Below are 24,986 nucleotides of genomic sequence, written 5' to 3' on the forward strand. Positions count from 1 at the left end.
AAACCTTTTGGGTGTACCTTGTAATTTCTATGTTCGTTAGGGACTTAGGGTCATCTCTCTCACCACCCAAACTCAAGACAACTACACCTCATAAAATAAGCGAAAACCTAAAACCCTTCATAAAACCCCCCGCCCGCCGCTCCTCTTTACACAGCTTCAAACGTACCTGTAAATTTCTCAAGTGTTCTCTTGAACATTGAGATTCATTAAAAATGGCAGGAGCTCCAAATAAAACTCTAAAGAGAAAATCCGAAACTCCCAAACCTAAACACAAATCTAAAGATACTGTCAAGACATCAGACATGATCTCTCAAATTGAAGATGACGTTCCTGATTTTCCTCGTGGTAAGTCTTGCTTTAATCTCTTCTTGATAAACCAGATTGATTTGCAATGCGAGACGATTGATTTCCATTTCTTATACTGTTTATAACTTAAAAAGCTAATTGTTTTGCTTGTTTAGGAGGAGCAAGTTCGCTTAGTCGCCGTGAAGAAGAAGAGGTTCGTGCGGAGGTAGATGCTGAGTTTGCCGCAGAACAGAGAGATTTGAAACAGAAGAGTAAGAAGCAGAAGAAGAATTTCGTTGAGGAAGATGATTTTGGTTCTCTTTTTGGTGATAGTCTTACCGGGAAATTACCTAGGTTTGCTAATAGAATTACTTTAAAGGTATGAATAAAGCTATTTTTAATTTTTTGTTGTACAAGTTGGGATATTTCTCTGCTTATAATGTATCAATAAGGGACCGTATGAATAAAAATACATTTTCGATCCATTTTGTTTTTAAAATACACTTGAGATTCACTTTGTGGTTATTATAGCCTCATTTGATTACCTTGAGATCAATTTTAGTCTGTAAAATGTAGTATGAATTATGATATAGAAGTTTTATCGAATTGATGGGTAAATTTTTGAAATTTTCAGAATGTTGCGCCTGGAATGAAACTATGGGGAGTTATTGTGGAAGTAAACAAGAAAGATATTGTAGTTAGTCTTCCAGGTGGGCTTCGTGGATTAGTTTCTGCAAACGAAGCATCGGACCTCCTAGCAGAGAATAAAGCTAAGGTTTTGAAAATTTGACTTTTTGAATACATTTTTAAATTGATGAAGCGATAAATAGAGGTCTGATAAATAATCTGAATGTTAATAATGTAAAGCTTGTGCTTCTATTCTTGTTTCTTTTGCAGGATTCTGCGGGTAGTTTTCTCTCAAGCATTTTTCATGCTGGTCAGCTGGTATCTTGCATAGTCATAAAAGTTGATGATGAAAAGGTTGAAGGCAGAGGGAAGAAAAAGATCTGGCTTTCTTTCCGTCTAGGATTGTTGCATAAGGGCTTGACGTTTGATGCTATTCAAGAAGGGATGGTAAGTTCTTAGATATCAATTAGTAGGAAGATAAAGTATGATATGTTCTTCTGTGTTTCTTCTTTTCTGATGTATATACATCTGAGAGTTATGGTGATCAAGTCTTCCCACCCAATGGTATTTTAAGTTGTTGAATCGATTGAGGACTTGAGAAGATTTGAGATTTACTCGAGTGAATTGTTTTTCTCTTTCTGAATCACTTTATAGAGCTGCAACAAACAGAAAAATTTGGAATTTTCACACTGGAACTTGTTTGTAAGGTGTGAACTACCTAAAACAACATCTTAAACCTATAATAGATGAACCTGAGTTTCAAGTTAGTATTCAAGTCTTCACTGTGTTTGTTTGATGAGGCAAATCGTAGATTCGTGGCAGAACTTGGGCATAAGTACCGTTCATTGAAAATTTAATACTGTATATCCTGAAATTCCTCTTTTGATTGTTTTTTGTGTAAAACCACAATGAACTCGTACCGAGACAAGCAAGAGTTAACAACTGAATAGAATACACCAAGTGAGCTTGGAGCGTTCACCTAAACCACCTTTTCTAGAACCCCTAACTATGATAAAATATTACGATGTCGTCTACATTAGTATTTGTGTATTCTGCGCTCTTAGGTATCTGAAGCGATGATGGTATGTCGAAGAAATATGAAACTCTACTGTTAGGTGGACTGATGCAAATGATTACTTTAGATTATTCATTCTGGTTATTCTTTGGATAAGGAAAGGAAGTTACCAGGTGGCAGACGTATATCTAAAAATAAATAGTACATAATAAGATTTACCTTGTCTTGGGTGTGTTTGCCACACACCTTTTCAAGAAAGTGACTTCAACCTACATTTGAATTATACTTGCATTTTATTTCATATAGTATTCATGTGACTTCACACCAAGTGGCTTATGGCTTTGATTTCAATTTTTGCTGGGAAATGATGTTCAGGTACTGATGGCGTATGTGAAAAGCATTGAGGATCATGGCTACATTCTTAATTTTGGATCGTCTTCCTTCACTGGTTTTCTTGCTAAAAAAGATAAAGGTGATTGACTTGATGTAACTGCAATATCTATACTCACTAAAAAAATTGTTGTTTAAACTTAAATACTTGATTACATGTTTAATCAACTTGATCGAATGCTTTGGATCGTTGTCTTAATCTGATTACTTGAACTCTATTTGGCTACATTTATCTTAACTCAGTGGTGTTTGTCACTACTTTTTGTGCTATCAGATGGTGGAGAAGTGACAGAAACTGCAGGTAAATTGGTACAAGGAGTTGTTAAGAGCATTGATAAGGCTCGCAGGGTGGTTTACTTGAATTCTGACCCTGATGCTGTGTCCAAATGCGTGGTGTGCATCTATTTCTCTTCCATTGATTAACTTATCAGCCATGTTTGTGGTTTTCTATATCCTATTAACTGATGCTCTTCTTGATTATTAAACAGACCAAGGATCTTAAAGGAATCTCGATCGATCTGCTCGTTCCAGGCATGATGGTCAATGCACGTGTACAATCAACCCTTGAAAACGGGATTATGTTATCATTCCTTACTTACTTCACAGGAACTGTAAGTTTATAGAATAGTTGACTTCCTCCTTTGTATCAATTTATCGTATCCTGCGGATTTTGACTTTTCCTGTTATCTCTTTGCTTATTTGCACTTTTATACAGGTTGATATTTTTCATTTGCAAAATCCGTTTACATCCCGAACATGGAAAGAGGATTATGATAGAAATAAGAAGGTAATGAAGTGTGTTACCTAGCTTTTAGTAGTATGGAGCTTTATTTGCCTGTTGGGTGAGCAAATGCTGTGCTCTTCATGGAGCTATCTTGTGCTAATGTTTGGAGTGTCTGCAGTCAGAATCATCAATTTTCTTGATTCTTGTTGCCCTAATATGCCATATGCTACTACCCTAAGGCACTATCTCTTTCCTGTATAAAGTACGAGTATACGACTGTATATATATATATACACACACATGTACTCCTCACTTATTAGAGCATACAGTTGCGGTTTATCCGAGTCCATACCGTAAAAGGCATTAACTGTATTGCTGCCATTGAACAGTAGGTCACTTTTAGGGAACCCTTTGTTTGAGAGTTACAGATTTTTCTTGCGTCTACTTTTCATCATCTTGTATCTGGTCAGACTGGTCTCAATCATATAATTTCATTGTTCAAATATGGCACGCATTTCATCCGAAGCACAACTTTGTGTTGATCTTGGTTAAAAGACATGCCAGTATTTTAGGCTTTGCCCCTCTGTGGGAAGGTCTGCAAACTGTACAAACCTATGCCGACTTGCCAAAATCATGTTTAAAATGTGCAAAAACCATATATATGTGCCAAAGTGTGTAATCCTCCTTTGAATCTGTCAAACCTTACATGGTGAGGTGAAGCTTTTAAAAATTGATGGGTCCTTTTTGACAGGAGAAACTTGGCCAATTTTGGCGTTTAGCTATGGTATTTCGATTAGTCCATTAAAAGTTAGTGGGTCCTAAATGCGTCAATATCAATCTTTTCAATATTTAGACCATCATTTTATGCTTACACTGAATAACTTCCAAAAAAGTTATACATTTATACTTCCATGATTGTTGGTTTCATCTAGGTCTTTCGATACCGTTCTTTTACGCACTCCTGATTCGCCTTTATCTTGTATGCTTTTGGTTATCCTAAATCATTTATAGACTGGTTAAGTGCACAACAAGTTTCCTGCTGGTACTAAAAGCTAAATGGTTGTCGAGTTCTGCATTAGATCTATATGATATATGTTGCTTTTTTTTTAGGTGAATGCTCGAATTTTATTCATTGATCCTTCAACTAGGGCTGTTGGTCTGACCATGAACCCTCACCTTGTTCATAATAAAGCTCCTCCTTTGGTAAGTCAATGACTCTATAGTGAATCAATTCCTCATGCTTTGCATTTTCTGTTTCTGAACAGCAGTACTTATGAGTGACGAACCCTTGATGTTGCAGCGTCCACCTTTATTGTTTTAATTGTTAGCAATTGGAATTGCTTTTGTGCGCTTAAGATATGAAAGTAGGGCCTTTTTATTTCTATTTTGCTAAGCATAACACAAGGTGAGGTTCTGAAATGGTGTGAAGCAGCAATAGTCTAGGTACATGTCTTGATCTCATGGGACACCATTTTCAATGGACAATGAAGTAAATAAGTAAAATAATAAATTGAAATAACTTGGCCACTAAAATGATGAGAATAGTTTCGACAAAGGGCATTGATCTTGGTAGGAAGATACATATTGTCATTTTTTTCAGTTATAAAATACCTAATCTATAAAGAAAAGTTATGTTTGGTGTATGCGTAACCTATGTAGTTGGTCTCGGACTCGGTCCGGCCGAGACCGAGACGAGACCGAGACAGGCCGAGATTCTCGGTGAGACAGCAAATATAGAAATTAGCTACATTGGGAATATAACAAGTATTATTGCTGTTTATAATATAGAAATTTCTGTACACATAGAAATTAGCTACATTGGGAATATAATATAGAAATTTCTGTATAAGGAAATCCCAATCTACTAAACTTGTGAAAGTTTCTAAAGAATTTATTAGTTTCTCTCTAAGGCATAAACCCTAAATATTATATATAGTATTATTGCTGTTTATATTAGATACATTGGGAATATAATAAGTAGTTAAGATTTGAGAATATAATAAATAGTAGTACATAATTTAGGTCAAAGAGTTTTCCAAAAAAAAAAAAAATCTAAATATTTGGAAGTTGCTGTCTCGGTCTCGGGTCTCGTCTCGGTCTCGGGTTTTCTCGGCCGAGAAACTCGGCCAAGCCCTAACTCGGGGTCTCGGCCGAGTCTCGTCTCGGGAGAGGGCCGAGACCGAGACGAGACCCGAGATTCTCGGCCGTCTCGGCCGAGACCAACTACATAGTGCGTAACAAGAAATGCAATGCCAACTTTTAAAGCTATTAACCTGTTACAGAAGATGCACCTAAAATTCGTGCTGTATATACAAGGATTCCAAAAACGTTTGCTAATTTCAATATGGAGAGGCTTTACTGCAGGATCTGCATGCTTTTTGAGCTCTTACATATCCATTATAACTTATAAGATTTTCGATGGCTGAGGGTTTTTCATTGTCGTGAGGGCTCCTCATTTTTAAAGAAAAGATTGGCAGGAGGACACCTCATTGTCAGGACTGCGTTGGTGCGATATCTTTAATAGAATGATCACTAGAATACACAAACCATTTTTTTAGATGGGTCTGTTGGGTTCATATAGGAGAATGCAAATACAAATGTTTTCTGTGATTGTATACTTGACATGGCATAAGCTTTGCTAAGGCCTTCTGTTGCCATTATTTCTTATCCAGTATAGCTGTTGTCTGACTAGTTCTGAGTATGGTTGACAGAATGTTACGACTGGCGAAATTTATGATAGCTCACGTGTGGTCAGAGTTGATAGAGGTTTGGGCGTTCTAACTGAGGTTCCTTCAACTCCAGTGCCGACTCCGTCATATGTTGTGGTAAGTTTTTTTTTGAAAATTTGAATTAATATTGAAATGTTGTGGTAAGTTCTATATTTGTTTAACTTTGGCGAACTATTTTATAGCTTGAACATGCACTTCTATATGGTAAATGTTCTTCGGATTGTTTTAGATATCTGACGTAGCAGATGAGGAAATTCGGAACTTGGAGAAAAGATTTAAAGAAGGGAATAAAGTTCGTGTTCGGATTTCAGGATTCAGGCATTTAGAAGGGCTAGCAATGGGTATCTTAAAGGTTGTTACTTGCTCTATGAATTTATTCTTCACTTGTGATGTACTTTAGGTATGACATTGACAGCTGCAACTCCAGAACAGTGATTATGGAGAGGATCCAATTGCCAGTCTTATGTTCTAATCCTGAGTAACAATCTCAGATGGGTACATCATAGTTGCTTGACCCTGTATTGGCGTTTGTGTCATTGGGGTGGTGTGATGCTAATTTTAATGGTTCATTTAGACTTAGTGGATCTAGGAGATGTGATAATATAATCCTTTACTTCTTTTTTGGTGCAAATATTATTTTAATGCTATTTGTATCATAAAAAGTATTGATTAGATTCCCTTTAACCTTTTTGCTGCAATGGTTTTGGTCAGGACTGTTCCTGAACGGCTATCTGCTTTCTTACTTTTTAGCATCTTTAAGTACATTTTAGACTTACTCGGCTCGGATCCGTGGGGATTGAGTATTTGTCCTTGGTTGATCGCAACCCCATCCACACTTAGTTATCGAATTGTAGCTTACGCTGATGCTTCTTTTACACAGGCTAGTGCTTTTGAAGGTCCCGTTTTCACTCATTCAGATGCCAAGCCTGGAATGGTAGTCAAGGCGAAAGTTCTATCTGTTAAGGTTTACGGTGCTACTGTTCAGTTATCCAGCGGTGTAAAGGCACTTTGTCCTCTTCCACACATGTCAGAATTTGAAATACTGAAGCCTGGGAAAAAGTTCAAGGTAATTTTCGTAGTATTTCTACCATTGAGTAGATTTGTCGTTGCCATCTTAAGATGGGTTTCTGAAGGCATATACCATTGTCTGAACATCCATTGGACAATCTGGTGATCTTTGCAGGATGGAGCAGAACTGATGTTTCGTGTGCTGGGGTGTAAGTCCAAGAGGATAACTGTCACACACAAGAAAACACTAGTACGTTTTTATGTCTTTTTAGTTTTGGGATATTTCGAACTGTTGCCACTGCTGACGTGTATGTTAGGTGCAATCGGCCCGAAAGGCATTTCAACATGCTACATTTTGTATTATCCTCTTCCCCAATTATTTTTCCAATATTTGTCACTGTTCAGAGTTCAGACTGCATCTTAATCCTAGGGTCTCTGGCTGTTTCATGCTTGCAACTTTACATGTTGCATATTGCAATGACTTAAATCTTTTAGATGAGATGCAACGCTTCTGCTTTTATTTTCCCATTATCAGAAGTCCCGTATCTCATAATTCTTTTCCCCTTTACACTGGTGACTTGGTAACTCAGAAGTCCTTCGAATCTTCTTCAGGTCAAGTCAAAGCTTGCAATCCTGAGTTCTTATGATGATGCTACTGTTGGATTAGTGACACATGGATGGATCACAAAAGTTGAAAAGGATGGGTGCTTTCTGAAATTTTACAATGGAGTGCAGGGGTTTGCGCCCAGGTTTGTTAGTTCTGTTCATGAAAGCCGCATCTGTCGTATTGCTTACTGCGTAATGTAGTTAGATATGCTTATTTAACATTATGATTTAAGGGGTCAGATGGGTACAAGTTCTAGAGCTGAATTTTTATTTTGTGAGGCTAGGTGACCATGTTATGAAAATATCTACAACAGATTATAGGTTATTGGTCAAGTTACATGTTATGATATCCATGGCTCCCAATTAACCACTACATCGCTATATGATGAAGATTTAAAAGCGTCAAAGCTTCTTGTCCATAGTTCCATATGTTCCATACTATAGCTATTGGAACTAGATTCCGGATGTCTCTTCTGTAGTGCTTCTTATTCAGACTCCAATACCGCCCATTGCTCCAACATCATCCGAATACTCCTAGATCTACACCATTTCACTTTTAAAGATGAGATGAAGTAGTCCCTTATATTTTCGGCAATTGGGCTGTGTAAGAATAAATGATCTGTGGTTTCTTCTTGTTCTCTGCAAAAGATACACATGTTCACCAAGCTAAAACCTCTTCTCTTGAGGAGATCCACTGTTGGCAGTTTCTGAATCAACAATGACCACGAAAAGAAACCTACTCTCGGAGGGATGGTTTTCTTCCAGATAATCTTGATTTCATGTCTGCAGCAAAGTAGTAAATATTAATACACGAAAAAAACTACAGCAAAGTAGTAAATATTAATACGTTATCATAGATATTTTTATCATTTTAGGTCTGCAGTGAAGTAGAAAATATTAATACGTCAATATATATTGACAATCACTAAAAACACCTAAACAAGAAGCATAACACTTCCCACGATTTTTTTTTGAAACTTCGAATGAATATTATTATTAGGAAAGAACCTTACAGTGGGACAGAACCATACAATTAAAACCTACAGATTGTTACATGACTTGTTATGTTATCCATTCACTTCCCACAAACATTAAATTCAACCAGATGATATCCACCTGAATTTCTGTGGGTGTATGGCATCTCTCAACTTTTCTCATTATATAGTGGGTATTCCCGAGGACCCTGAATCCTGGCACGGAGATTAAAATGTGTGTCCTTGCTTGATTGTCAAGTGTCAAAACTTGATTCCCGTAAAAATGATTATTGTCCTTCTGTTAGGTGTTTGTATGAATGAAATAGGTCCATTTGTTGACTATTCTGTACAGGCCATTCTAGCACGGTACATGTTGATACCTCGTACTCTTGTTGTCTTCTAAGTGCTTATTTGAAATTGTTATTTTACTATGAATGCTTAATTCTCTGGTTTCACTTAATATGCTCTCATTTTTGTTGTTTTTCTCACATGTTTTGTAGTTGATTATTTTCTACTTTAAATCTTAACCAGATCTGAACTTGGATTAGAAGCAGGAGCTGAACCAAATTCAATGTATCATGCTGGGCAAGTTGTCAAATGTAGGGTATTGAGATCCTTGCCTGCTTCAAGGAGAATCGACATTAGCTTTATCATATCTCCAACAAGGTTTGTTCATAATTTAGCTAGGAACTATTTATAGAATGAGTGAATAAATTTATACTCCGAGTTTATATTTGCAATAAATTTTACAGTTCCAATGCATGACTTGGTTAACACGTAGAAATATAGAACCGTACATTGAGAAACTCTTTTCTGGTAAAAATCAGACCTTGAAATTGAATCCATTTGGACAGAAGAGAATCGGACTTACTGGGTTGAACTTGACTTTTGTGGATTTCCTTGTATTTCCAAGAAGAACCAAAGTTTGAAACTTAAGAAGCGCATTTCTGTCTAAATAAAGCTCTGTCTCTCTATTACTGAATACTTCTATCCGTCAATTAGATCTGACGGAAGACCTTGTATGCCCGAATTGATAGCCATTAGTAACTAAATAGTATTCCGATTACACCATCCAAATTACCAGAGAAAAGGGTTCAGTACTCTCGCTTCTTTCGGATAGATTTTCAGTCCGTCTTTCCTAGGAAATCCAGAATATTATTATATTTATGCATGAAAATGAAGTCTGCACTTTCATCTGAACTGTTGGGGTTTGAACTTCAAATCATAATTAGTCCTTTTTTGAGGATAAATATCATGATTAGCCAATAATTTCACCTGTACAATGTTTCATGTTTATATATGGTCTTTTGTCGAATTCCTAAGCAATTATTGGCAGTTAAGTACCTAGTTGACAGCCTCCACAGTCCTGCCCATTTTTCCAAATACTGGTTAGTCATTGGACCTCATAGCAAAGATGGCCAAGGTAGAATTTCTTTAACTGGTACATTTGCGAAGAGCTAAAATGCTTCAAGGGATACGATTAATGATTATCTGCACTTAGTAGCCTTAATGTTAATTAACACCTATGGTGAGGTTATGATGTTGCTAATGATTTTCAAGTCCATTTTTTAATTTTTGTTAATCTGTTCATAAAGGGATCAATTAACTATCACCCTTTGGGCGCTTCAGTTTCCTACTGCTTTAGCTTTATGCTTGCCTATCTGTTCTCGTGATTCAAGCTTCCTGAAAATTGTTGGTGCAATCAATCTATCTACTTGCTTTGTAGGGATTCAACAAATGATAATGTGAAGTTGGGTAGCCTTGTTTCTGGTGTTGTTGAAAGATTGACTCCTACAGCGGTTATTGTGCATGTGAACGGCAACGGTTATTTGAAGGGCACTATAGTCACTGAGCATTTAGCTGACCACCATGGTACTTTTCCTCACTGCTGTTACAGATACTTGTCTTTCTGTTTATTTTCTCCGATTAAGATCTCTCATTTGGTTTATCTAATTTGTAGCTCAAACTACTTCAATGATGTCTGTTTTGAAGCCTGGTTATGAGTTTGATCAACTTCTGGTTTTAGGTAAGCTCAAATACAACTTTTTTCCAAATTTAGGATTCATTATATATTTAGATTTCAGAATGTGAACACAACATTGTGTTACAGATATCAATTGCTCACATCTTAGTTTATCACAGTCACTTGATAATTTTTGAAATATCTATTTCTATGACCACACTGTTATCCTTGGTGAGGTTCGGTTTGCATGAGATATTAGGTACTATGATGTCATTAGGTTAGGACTTCTAGTCAAGGATGTATGCTCTTGTGCTACATAGTTAGGAACTTAGGGTTAAGGTACTAACTGCTTGGCGACTGGATTATTTTGTCGAAATAGTTTGGCTGGTGTCGAAATAATTATAAATTAATCGGCATATAAGGAGAATTGTTTCATAGTTGATAAAAATAATATGGTTATTTTGTCAGAAATTTAGGGAACAACAGAAGAATCATAAAAAACTTGTTGCCAAATTTTACAGTGAACTTGGTGTGTGGAAATGAATAAAGACGGCACCAAGGAATTAAATTTTGAAATATTTTGGCCTAAGTGACTGAAATATTTTCATTTCCATACCTACCCAAATTTAATTACTTTCTCTTAACATTGTCTGATCAAGGAATTATTTCCGAAATGACCGAAATATATTGATTTCCATGCCTACTGGAATTTCCACCAAAACCAAAATTTCATTTCTTGGATAACATAACTTGATTTAAGGTATTATAGACTTGTAAGGTTGCTGAAAAAAATGAAAAATCATAATTAAATTCGTCACTATCTCAACATGGTTCCCCTGTTGTGGCAGCCAGACCTAGGTATTAATACAAGAGGGCATTCCACTTTCTTATTTGCTTTCTAATTATTTCTTGTTTAATAAGTAAACTAAATGGAACGAAACCTTATTAAGAAATCCCTAAATAAAAAGAAAGTAAATCTAGTCTAAAAAATGGTAACATTAAATAGGTTTTCTAAATAACATTCCTTCAAATTTTAAGGCTTTAATTATCTCTAGGATTTGGGAACAAATAGTATCTAAAATAATGTTTAAGATAGTAGAGGCGTCAGTTAACCAACTGATTGTGGTCCACCCATAGTGGGACACCATGAGACTTTTCAGTTTGCATAACGTAACACAATTTATGGCTTTTTGTTGACCCCATAAAAGATATTCAAAAGTCAATATGGTAAATCAGATTTTTTTTTTCCTTTTTTAATATTGAATGCACTATTTTTTCCACCAAGATTCACTATTCCTGTCAAAATGAACTACAATTTTCCATCACCATAATCAGAAAAAAACGAAAATATCCGTATTCACTTGTTGGTGTGGAGCCAAAATATTCAGATCATTTCAAGCTAGGTATTAGGAGATCTAAACCATAGTTAGGAACAAGAAGTTGCGTTACTTTGAGAGGGACATCCAGAATGATAAGCCGAACATGAAGGTTAAGTTTTGTGAAGTCCTGGTTCCAGTTAATTTCTGGCTTCTTTCGATTGAAATGCTTATGAAACAATGAGTCTATTTCTCGTTTCAGGATTATCTCGGGAACACCTAAGACTTTTATTCATTTATGCCTTGAGTTGTGAAAGGTGTACGCCTCAAAAAAAGTTACTGTGTTATCCATTAGCTTTGCGCTTCTGATTTGCGTCCCAGTATGAATGTCATACTGGGACCTTAAGACGAATACCTCAAATCCGGCCTGCACACACACCGTTTGAGCCTTCAGGTGCTTTCATATTAAGGCGAAAAAATGACCAAATAGCCTCAGTGCCTACGTCTTGACTGTGGTTCATTCAAATCAGAATTCACTTGGGAGGCAAGTGATGATCAACTTTGTTTGCTCTTACCTGATTTTTTTCCCTTGGAATCATAAACCTTTGCAGATGTTGATAGCGCTAGTTTGACACTCTCAGCTAAGTATTCTCTCATCAACTCTGCCACACAGCTTCCCATGGATTTTGCAGACGTTCATCCTAATTCTGTAGTCCATGTAAGAACCTCTATAGCTTTGTTCCTCAGATGAATAATATTGATATTTTTTCCTCGGAGTCCTCATTGAAGAACTTACTTGCTTTCTTGTTTTTGCTTATCAGGGGTATGTCTGCAACTTAATTGATACTGGATGCTTCGTACGTTTTGTTGGGAAATTGACTGGATTCTCTCCTAAAAATAAGGTAAACGTCTATGCTATAGAATCAGCCTTATCTTCTATCTTCGCTGTAATGATATTTGGAGGTGAGAAAAATTCGCTTTTTTGAAGGCCATAGATGACCAGAGGGCTGATATTAAAAGTAGCTTTGACGTTGGACAGTCTGTACGGTGTCATGTTGCAAATGTAAGTAGATCACTCTATAGTTTATCCTCTATATCTTCTACAATTGCTTGTACTTAATTTCGTTTGAATCCTATTTTCAGGTAGATAGTGAAACAAGTAGAATATCACTTTCCTTGAAGCAATCATCTTGCTTTTCAACAGATGCATCCTTTCTTCAGGGATATTTTGTTCTGGAGGAGAAGGTTACTCTTACAAAATTTTCTACCAGTTCTTGTATTTATCTTCCAATAATTGCTCATGTAGATCGAATAATTTTTCAAATTAGGAGTTATACTTTTAAGCGGAATAGTGTTATAGTGCGTATGAGATGAGTTTTCCTTTATCCACCATTCTGTGTTAGGGGTACTTATTGGTCTATAGATAGTCAGATTTCATCCTTAGACTCGTAGATTCTTCTGTTGGCCCTCTCGAGATGTAGGGTAGGGATGTATTACTATATTAGGAAGATATATGTGGTGCAGATGTTATTACTACTGTTTTAAATAATCTCCATTGGTTTTTACCTTTGAGCATGGCGACCACATCATTTTAACCTTGATTATTCATGTTACTTCCCGGGTAATTTCATTTACATCAGTGTTCCAAGATCTCCTAAAACAACAATAAAATCTATAACTTGAATACATTAGAATGGAAACTAAATAGATGAATCAGTATTAAACAATGCCCACTGTTGACTGTCCTCTTACGCATCTGCTACCAATACCATTGCATGGATAACTTTAGGTTAATTGTTCTCATATTCTGTCTGGGTTTACAATTGTCACATGTAGGATATTCCTAATGTTGATTGTGTTTTTATTTCACTCTATGCCTTTTGTTTGAATGCTGTGCACGATGGCATTAACTTAGTTTGTATGTGTATGACGCCAAAATTATTTGGCTTAGTATTGTTACTTAGTTATGTTGACTAATCGCGATTTGCGGGAGTACATTAAGATGTAACTGAATTAATGTACTTATTTTTCCTCCTGCAGATTGCTCAGATGCAAATGTCGAACTCAAAAAACCTTGATTTTAATTGGGTGCAATATTTTAGCATAGGGAGCGTTACTGAAGGAGTAATTCATGAAAACAATGAGTTTGGTGTTGTCCTTAGCTTTAAGGAGCATAATGATGTGTTTGGTTTTATTACGCATTATCAGTGTAAGTCTAATACTTCCCTTACATTGAACTTAATGGTGTGACTTAATAATATGTTAGATTTTCCTTGCAAACTGGTCAGTTTTACATGATAGTACTTGCCCCCTGGTCATTCACTTTCTAATGATTGGAAAGATGTTTTTACAGTAGGTGGAGTGAATGTTGAAAGTGGCTCTACTGTTCGTGCTATAGTCCTAGACATCAATAAGTCCGAGCGCCTGATGGATTTGTCTCTCAAACCTGAGTTGTTTTGTCGGGTGAAAGAGGATGGTGTGGATAGCAAGACTTCAAAGAAGGTAACCTGGTTATCTTATTACTTCCCATAGTTTCTCTTGTATGACTTGAGGCCATTATGTCAGTTTTCTCTTTATTGGTTTCAGAAACGGAAGAGAGACAAATCGACAGAGTTGGAGTTGCATCAAACTGTTAATGCAGTAGTTGAGATTGTAAAAGACAATTACTTGGCAAGTACTCACCTAGATGATCTCCTTATTCTCGGTCTGCAAAGCATATTGACTTCCTGACATTCTTAAACTGTATTATTCTAAACAAGCAGGTTCTCTCATTACCCGATTTTAGTCATGCCATAGCTTATGCATCAAAAGCTGATTATAACACACAGAAGCTTCCTCACAAAAACTTTGTGAATGGCCAAAGGTATATATATATATTTTATGTTAATTACATAGTTAATTTTACCTTTAGATTCTTCATGTTCTCTTGTTTCTCCTATTAATGTAATGTCTGAAGGACTTCATGTGCAAAGATAATTGTAACTTGTGATGTCGAAAGCACTGGTCAATTTGTTTTATGTATCGACACTTCTATTGCTGATTGATTTTTTTGATTAACCTCTTTCCCGCTTGAATCAGTTTTTAACCTCAAATATATTATTTGGCGTAGTGTTATTGCCACTGTTGAGTCTCTTCCTAGCTCATCACCTACTGGAAGACTTCTGTTGCTTCTGAAATCTTTAGCAGAGGGTGTCGAGACTTCAAGTTCTAAAAGAGCCAAGAGAAAGTCCAGTTATGATGTTGGTTCACTTGTTGAGGCAGAGGTATTGTAGTTTTATATTTCCTGATTTGAATTTTATCCAATTCTTGTACTCAATACACCTGTTGTTCGATGGTTCTTTTTGTCCAGGTTACTTGCATAAGGCCTCTTGAATTACAAATGAAATTTGGTATGGGTTTCCATGGGAGGGTCCATATATCGGAGGTCAGGATTTCGTCTGTCTTTTTTGTCATGTCTACGCTTTATGGCAGTCGCATTTATTGAAAGCATTTATTCATGTCTTGTAGGCAAGTGATGATCCTCATGTTGAAAACCCATTCAGTAAATTTAAGGTTGGGCAAATGCTCACCGCAAGGATTGTTCAAAAGCCTTGTCAGACGAAGAAAAAATCCCAATGGGAACTTTCCCTTCGACAGTTGGTGCTTTCAGGTATTCAAAAAAGTGTTCCCCTCCTTGATGCTAGCTGCACACCCCTTCATTATAAATGTAAATAGCATAATACAGTACTGAATATCAAATTCTTCCTAATAAATGGATGAACTGAATGGTGTACACCGATAGTTGCTTTCTTATACAAAATCATTCGTTCGCCTTATATGATTTTTGGTCTTATATGTCACGCATTGAAATATTAAAAAAAGGTTGGTAAACTATTACTTGTACATGTAGTTGTTTTTCCTTTTGTTTTCTCCTGTATCTTTTATAACTCGTAACAACACCGTTTGCATCTTAGGATTTATCTTTGTATGATTTCTTCTTTTTTCTATTTTGAGATGTTTAGGTGTGCATTGTTTTGTACAGGATCTGGAGATATAGAAAACATACTTTTTACTGATGAATCCAAGTTTGAGATTGGGAAATGTGTTACTGCGTATGTTGTAGATGTGGAAGGCGAGTGGATTTGGTTAACAGTATCTAGGCATGTGAAGGCTAAGCTACATCTTTTTGATACTTCATCTGAACCCAGTGAATTTCATGATATTAAGAAGCGTTTTCCAGTGGGAAGAGCTGTTACTTGTCATATTTTATGTGTAAATAAGGAAAAGAGTATTTTGCGCGTAGTTTTACGCCCATTGCCTCTTGCCTCCGAAGGAGATCTTAATACGGATGGACTTGAGAACGTTAGTCAACACATACATGAAGATGATGTTCTTGCTGGAAGAATTTCGAAAATCCTTCCCGGTGTCAGTGGTTTGCTTGTGCAAATTGGACCTAATCTGTACGGGAAGGTTCATTTTACCGAACTTACTGATGATTGGGTTCCCGACCCACTTCATGGATATCAAGAAGGGCAATTTGTGAAATACAAGGTCTTAGAGATTCATCGTTCTGTGAAGGGAACAATGCATTTTGATCTATCGTTGCGTGCTTTGGAACATATCCATACACAGAACTCTTCCGGTCTTCAAAATGCCATGTAAGTGCTATTGCTTTAGCAATTTGCTTAATCAGCTCTTTGCTTGGTGTATATAACGTTACAGTTCCATTCCAAGATGTAGTCTCATAAAATGGAATAAAAAATCACATGTATATAGGACAGGCTTGTATTCTTGAATAAATTAGTTTTTCATATAATCTGTATAATTGTATTCTGGATATTTGTACAAAGAATGATGTAGAGAAGTGCTTCCCTTTTTTTAGAGCTAAGGTTTGGTGCCTGGTGGAAAGGCCCTTAGGACAGCAATCTTGTAGTAAGTAATTAAAACATACAAAAGTTGTAAATGAGGCTCAGGTGAAAACACTTGGGGCAAGTAACTGTAGTATAGAACTCTCGTTTAAGTTATTTCCCCCTTCAAAGATAAGATTCCAGATAGCGTGCAAGAAATTTTGGTTTTACATGAATTATGTACTTACATAGTTACATTTGGTCCATTACAAGCCAATGCACCAAGTTACGAAACCCTATTAATTTGAGTACATAGTATATTCGTAAACATTCATTTATGGAAACCTTTTTCACGATAATGATCTTTCATTTATCTCTTCTAGGAGTTCTAGCAAACGATTTGAAAGGATTGAGGATCTCCATCCAAATATGGTTGTACAGGTAAGAAATAGCGTTCAAATTTGTGCAATATAGTTACAGGGGCTGACGGTTGCATTTTGGTATCTGTTATTTTACATCTTCTCCTTTAGTATATAGGAATGCTAAAACAGCATTCGTCATGAAATGAGAAATATAGTAGATGTGTTAGACATTTTGGGATGTTGTAACTCTTGTTTTGTGCTTCATAGCTCCTTTCTGACTTTGGCCACATTCGATGAGCTTCAACATAGTTTGTCGTTTGGGAGACATCAATAGTGTACACGAGAATTACTTTTTCTCCCCTACAAAGTGAAGACAAACATCAGATGCCCACTATTCTCAAGAATGTCAACAATATACAACTTAACCTACATGTACTTATGTACATGCAAATGTTAATTTGAGCATCTTTTTTTATAAAATATTACTGAACGTAATTAAATGAACTTATTTGCTATTTTTATCTGTAGTTCACGGACTTTACGTTATAGGAATTCACAGCATGTGCATTTGGGATTCTAAGCTAGATAATTAATTTCTTTCCGTAACGTCATGAATTCTTACGCTCTTATGAAACTCTTATTTAAGAAGCTTGATATTGGTAGATAATATCCTGAGCTGTCTGTTCACGAAAGCGATCCTCTTACAAGAACACTAGGATTCTGACCTTTCTATACAGCTCGTTCTATTGCTCTCTGGAGACTAATTTTTTTTTATCACTTGTAGGGCTACGTTAAGAACTTAATGTCAAAGGGATGTTTCATTATGCTCTCGCGGAAAGTAGATGCGAAAGTTCTTCTCTCTAACTTGTCGAGCGGTTTCATTGAGAACCCCGAGAAAGAATTCCCTGTGGGGAAACTTGTCAGTGGAAAGTAAGTATGCTGTTCTACAGTTTTGAGAATGTCATTAGTGTTTTTCATGTCTACAACGATGTCTGGATGCAGGGTGCTGTCCGTGGAGCCTTTATCAAAGAGAGTTGAAGTGACTCTTAAAACAGAGTCTGCAAACAGGGCTTCAAAATCAGAAGTTGGCGACTATAGTAGTCTACATGTGGGAGATATCATCTCTGGCAGGATTAAGCGAGTTGAGTTGTATGGGTTGTTCATTACGATAGATCAAACAAATATGGTAAGTATGACTTGAAAGATATCCTTCGTCTTAAAAGACAAATTTGGTTTTCAAAGCTTTAGAGGCCCATGCTTAGAAACTATTATACGTTTCAATCAAAAAATAGATTTTGTACAGGAAAAATTTATCTATACGATGCATCAACCTGTCTGTGTTAGGTGCACATCTCATGTTGAAGAGTCATGCACTTTCTCTTTATGTAAATGCTCAAGCTTCATGTGCCAGAACCAATTTGCATTTTAGAACGCAGTATATCAGAAAATTACAGTTTCTTAGTTTTTTTTTCGCTTTTGATTTTGGGTCTCCCATTGAATAAGATGGTGTTTCATTTGCTCAGTTTAACATTTAACATAAATGGTTATGCTTAGATCATGTTATGGTTTTCTGATACTGTATATATCATTACACTTAATTTTTTTTTTTATCTAATTGTGTTCTTTTTTAACATTGTGGATAATATTTTGACAGACTTAATGTTTCTATGGTCATTCCATTCCACAGGTTGGTTTATGCCATGTTTCAGAGCTTGGAAATGATCCTACTGAGAACATCAATAACAAGTATAGAGCGGGTGAGAAAGTTACAGCCAAGATTCTGAAGGTAAATCTTTGTTTCTTCCGAAGAGGAAAACAAACATTTATTGTGTAAAATTTCAATTCAAATGATGGTCAGGAGGCAATTCCCTCGTTTCTAAAATCTGATATTCTATATTATATTACTTCTCGTGTGACGAATGGTTAAGTCATTTCTTTTGTTATGCCTATCCATCATCAGGTGGACCCAGAGAGGCACCGTATATCGCTGGGGATGAAGAATTTATCTACTAGGGGTGATGTGGGTGATGCTACTAGCTTTGACATTATTTCAAACCTGAAGCCCGGTGAAGCCTCTGATAGTGATAATGACTCAGATGATTCTCAAATTCCTATGCCGCAAGAGAGCAGCTTACCTGGTATCCAATCTCCAGATAACGGTGGCATAGACCCTGTTTTTAAACAAGCTGAATCAAGGGCTTCTGTTCTTCCACTTGAGGTTGCTCTTGATGACATAGAGGGTTCTGGATTAGATATACTGGAAAATGGAGTTCAGGATCAGGTTGTTGAGGTGGATGCGAATGCTGAGAAAAATAACAAGCGGATGAAGAAAAAAGCAAAAGAAGAGAGGTGATTTCACTATGCTTTACTATCACTGACGAAACAAAGTGTGGTATGTTTGCAAATTCGTACCTCTCAGCTAACCTTATAATTTTCATTCCAGAGAACAAGAGATTGCCACTGCAGAACGAAGACTTCTAGAGAAGGATATACCAAGGACTGCTGAGGAGTTTGAGAAATTAGTGAGAGGCTCACCTAACAGTAGCTTCGTGTGGATTAAGTACATGGCGTTCATGCTTGAACTGGCTGATATCGAGAAAGCTCGTGCAATTGCTGAAAGGTATATATATATATATACTTTAGAGTAAGATTAGTTTTACCATTTAACTACATTGGGAGGTTCATCCGATGCATTCAGTTCTTGTTACCTTAATGTTATCTTCTTGTATTCGTAGGGCTTTGAGAACAATAAATATCCGAGAAGAGGGTGAAAAGTTGAACGTTTGGGTGGCTTATTTTAATTTGGAAAACAAATTTGGAAATCCTAGAGAGGTATAAATGGCAGCGGGCAGTTTGCATTTCAGTTCATAACAATTATTTGTATCAATGTAACAGTCATTGAGCACTTTCTAATTCTTTGCTGTATTTCAGGAAGCTGTAACAAAAGTTTTCCAAAGGGCCTTGCAGTACTGTGATCCCAAAAAGGTCCATCTAGCCTTGTTAGGGGTCTATGAAGCAACTGAGCAGCATAATTCGGCAAATGATCTTCTTGAACAAATGACAAGGAAGTTTAAGCACTCGTGCAAGGTATTTCACTTTTTTTTTTCATTTAAGGACTATAATATGGTTGTGATCAATTTTGTTCTTAAATTATTTCATGATATAATAGATTAAATGGATTGGTTCCATACTTGCTGGTCTTGTTTCATACTTCCATTAGCCAAGTAGGTAAAACAATAGAAAAAGCTATAATTATTCTAGTTCCTGTCTGTTTTCTGTTATTTCAGTTCCAATTGTTCAAATCTTCTCTTTTACCTTGGAAGTAAATCGCGAGTTAACTTATAAGTTGCAGTATAAAAAGATCAATATCCATCTTCCACCTATCATATTTGAATTGGTCCGATGACCTATCAAAATACTTCCAAGTTTGAATCCATTAGTCATTTAGCAGTTCAGTTCCTATTTGTTTCGCAATTTCCATCATTTCTTTACCTTGATAATGTGGAAGTGCGCTTAGGGTTTTGATTCGGTCAGAATCATTTGCAACTGTTTTTGATATGTGTTTTGTTAATGGATTTGCAGGTGTGGTTGAGACGAGTGCAGAGCTTCTTGAAGCAAGGAAAAGATGGAATTCAGGAAATAGTGAAGCGAGCACTTGTTAGCCTCCCTAGGAATAAGCATATAAAGTTCATCTCTCAAAGTGCAATCCTCGAGTTCAAGTGTGGTGTGCCTGACCGAGCGCGATCCATGTTCGAAGAGATGTTGAGAGAATACCCAAAAAGGACAGATTTGTGGAGTGTCTATCTTGATCAAGTAAGCATTCCTTTATTTTCACTTTATTTTGTACCCACGATTTTATCTCATCTCTTTAACATTTGACACACTAAATCCCAACTTTTGTCACAAACAGGAAATTCGACTTGGTGACGTAGATCTCATCCGAGCATTATTTGAACGCGCGACGAGTTTAAGTATCCCCTCTAAAAAGATGAAGGTTTGCAACCCTAACTTCATATACTCTCAAGTTCAATCTATTTTATCAGCCAAAGCGGTACCCTGACAACTTCTCTGATTTGCAGTTTTTATTCAAAAAATACCTCATGTATGAAAAATCCAATGGTGATGAGGAACGAATTGAATACGTGAAGAAGAAAGCGATGGAGTACATAGAAAGTACACTAGGGTAATAATGGCGTATTATATCCCTTCCATAGGGATACAAAAACAGAGCCAGATAGGAGTCGGCGGACGTCTACATTTGGAGATCATTCAAGTCTTATACGAGTAAGATTGTAACCCACAATTTTGCAGTTTTAAATTCATAGAATTTAGAAAGAGCTTGTAAGATTAGTTAGTAAGTTATTTGTCTTAAAAAGATAAAGTGAACTCCATGAGAAGTTGAGAACAGGGGATTGATCTGATCTTGTAGCTAGATTTCAACATAGTGATACAGTTCTTGATTTCATTATATTGTTAACAGTTCATCCTAAGGGATTTTACTATATGGAAGGGTAGTGAATCCTCTTCTATTGTAATGACTAATGCATGTTATTAATCATAGCTTATGTAGTTAGCAATTGCTTGTACTTGTATTCAGAAGAGCCCGAACCAATGGGTATATGACAAATGAATGATATATCGGTCTTCTAAAGTATGTGTTAAATCTACGGTTTACAAGATGTCATTCGGCCAGTAGAATCGGTTGTGTATTGGTTGTAAAGGCAGTGTAGGATGTCGTGGGTTTGCTGGCCATTGTGATCCCTAGTGCACAAGTAACTAATCTTAATCTGTAGAAATGCATTAACTGGAACCGATTCACTCAGTTTAAAATATATAGAATATAAAGTTTAAAAATGCTAACTGGTAAGAAATGTTAAACGAAAATGAATGTCCTGAACTATTAACGAAGAAAGAAGAAGACAGAACAAAAGGGAGCAAGGTGAGAAATAAACTATTGAATGATAATCATGTTGTGTTGGTGGGTGGTTTGAAGAAATAAAGAAATTATGCGACGGAAATAATTGTTGTTTTTTAAATTTTTGTTTCCTCCAAACACTTAAACCGGTATATTTCCAACTTCTTCCTCCTAGTTCTACCATGAACATCGGCGACTTCCACTATAAATTCCGGCGACCTCCACAACAAATTCCGACCACATTTTTATCATCTCCGACAATTCTCATCTTTCTCTCATATCCTATCTCTCTGTCCTCTCTCTCTCTATATCTGCGACGAAGGGGAGGAGTCTCTTCGTCGGAGCCCTGGTTTCTAGACGAAGCCAGACCAGACGAGTCTGGTATGAAGCCAGACCAGACGAGTCTGGTATGAAGCCAGACCAGACGAGTTTCAAACCAGCTCCGGCGAAGGGGTTCCTCCCTATGCCGGAGATAATGAGAGAAAAGAGAGTCTAAGGGAGAGAGAGAAGAGAGAAGAGACAGACATGAGACAGAACGAAGTCGCCGGCTAAGGAACCTCTTCGCCAGAGATAATGAGAGAAAAGAGAGTCTTAAGGGAGAGAGAGAGAGAAGAGAGAGAGAGAGATAGACATGAGACAAAACGAAGTTGCCGGCTAATTCTGCCAGGCAACTTACTGCCGGCGACTTTGAGGGTTTGTTTGATTCATGTATCTTGGAGTTTCTACTTTTTCCCTTGGGTAATTTTCTTATTTTTCCAAATTAGCGGCCTTAGTAATTTGAGCCTGTTTTTTCTTCTTTCTCATTTGTGAATACAATAACCATTGTCGTTGTATCTCCACCACCATCACTATGGTATACCTCCACCGTACCACCATAATTCTACCTTCTGTGTTGCCAAATGACCCTTTGGTAAGTGAAATTTCTTCTAAATAGATTAAGCAAATGCAAACTTATAAGCTTCAATTTGGAGCATGTTTCGTGCACTAGTGATTTCTCTTGGAGCATGCCTAAACCTTAATTTTTTCGCTTGAATAATATATCTAATGTATTAGTGCAAATGGTAACAAAATTTAAAGACTATGTAAATAAAAATGATAAATAGTTACTCATTTTCAGTTGCATATAGAAGTGATATAAAAATAAACTTCGTATACTTATAGGTAATGAGAAATATATATGATTGTGATTATTAGTGGTAAGAAAAATAGATCATAAACGTGATAGGAAAAATAAGTATTACACATTCATACATTGTGGCTTAACAGGTAAATATTTCTCTTTCATAAAAAAAAAATATAGTAATTCTCTCCGTATTGGGGAGGCGATGCGGTACCAATTGGACTATTGAAGGTTGGGTAAATAGTTTTTTTTTTTTTTTTTTAATATTGACTACAATTGTCATTACAAAGACCAGGGCTGGCCATGACATTTCTGAGGCCCGAAGTGGACTTAGTAAATGTGGCCCCAAATTTTTCAGTCTAAAAGTATAATATTCCGATACTCTTTACGCTTTTCTTCGAAAAGTATTTAAAGTTTCCAAAAACGACTATATCAATATGTAAGATTGTAAAGGTTTTGTACATAGTAATGTTCGCGAAATCTCACACATATTATGCCAGATATAAACACATGTTAAATTGCAAAGTTCAAAAATAGCTGCATGGGTCTGTATAATGAGTTGAAACCGCAAAAGTATATTGACTCAAACTTAGAAACCTTTGTAAAGGGCTTCCTTGAGATTTTCGACGAGATTATCTTCTTGAGTTTCCTAGAATGAGTGGGATGGAGGGAGACAAAGAGAAGCATAGAGACATGAAGATAAAGGTGGAGAAGTGAGGGAGTGAGAGTGAGAGTGAGAGAGAGAGTGTGTGAGGGATGAAAGATAGAGGTACGGAGAGGGGTGGCAATGAGAGAGTGTGTTTGTGTCTGAGTCATTGATAGATGACCAAGATGCACTTCACGCTGACAATCAACTTTTAGATGCAAAGATGACCGGACTAGACTAGACTAGACTAGACTAGAGAGAAACGATGAGGAAAATAGTTTGGAAAAGATGTAAATAGATTGGGCCAAATTTAACTGGAAACATAAACATGAGGACCAAATTTTATAGTTGATCACAATTAGGGGCAAATTCTAAAGATGGTTCTAACTAGGGGTCACATTTGAATTAAACATTTCAAATAAGGTTAAAGTGGCTTACACGTGAGACATAAATGAAATGATGGGGCGTAAGAATAGTTTGGATTTAAATAGGCTTGGAGATGGACGTGATCCTTTCCAAGTTTTGTGACGTAGTTTGCTTCATTTTCTTTATAGGCACCTTAATGATAAGAAACCAAATGTGGCCCCCAAATTTGAGTGCCCAAAGCGAGGCTTTGTTCGCTTTAGGCCAGGGCCGGTATTAACAAAGACATTGATACGTCGATACGAAGTGTCGACGTGATAAACTTGATAACTGCCGAATTACTACTAGCCTAAAGCTGAGCGAGATTAAATGGCCTAAAGGCCGATGAGATTAAATGGCCTAAAGCTCGACGAGATTAAATGACTTAAAGGCCAACGAGATTAAATGGCCTAAAGGCGACGAATTAAATGACATTTTTTTTAATGAAAAGAGGTTAATGCCTTAATTTATTAGCTACTTGAACTCAAAGAAATATGGCTATATCAGCCGCCAATTTGACTTAAAATACAACTAGGAGTCCCAGTGATCTCCATAATCTGGTCTAAGTTTAAATTAAAGACATTCTTAGCTAACAAATGAGCTACCTGATTTGCCATTTGCGGATAAAATAGAAACGAACAATTTTTAAGTTTCCGAACTTCGTTTTTTTATCTCCATAATTATTGGTTTGATTCTCCAAGGTCCATCTTCCGGGCTTGACAAACATGCTTTAACCCAAGTTCAATATTCTTGGATTTGCACTTCCATGAGATATGAGACCTCTGCATTGCGAAGTTGGTGCACTTACTAACTTGAGTATCACTTGTTGGCTAAATAATTTTTTTTTTTAATCGACTAAGATCTACATTAGTCGTTACAAGGCGTTGAACCTCATGAAGATGTGATGAGCACGATAACCGCCTAATTTATACCATAATGAAAGAGGTCTAAAATCCAACAAATTTACTAAATAGAGTATTTAGTTTGATGGCAAACTATTTCCATCGAAATTCGAACCCACCAAGTCATTGACTTAAGAGAAGTGTCCAACCGTTACACTAAAGAGCCGTGGACTAAC

General features: G+C 36.5%; 1 protein-coding gene across 1 annotated transcript; it reads left to right on the forward strand.

Moving 5' to 3' along the window:
- LOC147545392 (RIBOSOMAL RNA PROCESSING 5) lies at nt 1–21,402 on the forward strand. Its single transcript, XM_086636362.1, has 40 exons — nt 1–345; nt 462–664; nt 920–1,060; nt 1,183–1,359; nt 2,303–2,399; nt 2,592–2,710; nt 2,806–2,928; nt 3,033–3,104; nt 4,152–4,244; nt 5,753–5,866; nt 6,000–6,122; nt 6,651–6,836; nt 6,954–7,028; nt 7,391–7,527; nt 8,890–9,024; nt 10,085–10,230; nt 10,319–10,384; nt 12,249–12,355; nt 12,459–12,539; nt 12,626–12,700; nt 12,781–12,882; nt 13,678–13,846; nt 13,991–14,139; nt 14,224–14,307; nt 14,400–14,500; nt 14,747–14,900; nt 14,987–15,061; nt 15,145–15,286; nt 15,659–16,274; nt 16,847–16,904; nt 17,610–17,755; nt 17,828–18,011; nt 18,513–18,611; nt 18,786–19,174; nt 19,269–19,445; nt 19,561–19,657; nt 19,757–19,912; nt 20,408–20,638; nt 20,736–20,819; nt 20,905–21,402. Exons 1-40 carry the CDS (start codon nt 213–215, stop codon nt 21,010–21,012), a joined length of 5,724 nt encoding a protein of 1,907 aa, XP_086492488.1. The 5' UTR covers nt 1–212; the 3' UTR covers nt 21,013–21,402.
- Nucleotides 21,403–24,986: the final 3,584 nt, after the last annotated feature.

The sequence above is a fragment of the Eschscholzia californica genome, unplaced genomic scaffold, assembly GCF_041429995.1.
Source record: "Eschscholzia californica isolate CP2 unplaced genomic scaffold, dmEscCali1.0.p SCAF_4, whole genome shotgun sequence".
NCBI lineage: Eukaryota > Viridiplantae > Streptophyta > Magnoliopsida > Ranunculales > Papaveraceae > Eschscholzia > Eschscholzia californica.

Coding starts and splice junctions, on each gene's coding strand:
- LOC147545392 (XM_086636362.1), top strand. CDS start 213: ATGGCAGGAGCTCCAAATAAAACTCTAAAGAGAAAATCCGAAACTCCC. Junction 2,711..2,805: donor ATGCTGTGTCCAAATGCGTG/GTGTGCATCTAT, acceptor ATTATTAAACAG/ACCAAGGATCTTAAAGGAAT. Junction 14,501..14,746: donor AACTTTGTGAATGGCCAAAG/GTATATATATAT, acceptor TATTTGGCGTAG/TGTTATTGCCACTGTTGAGT.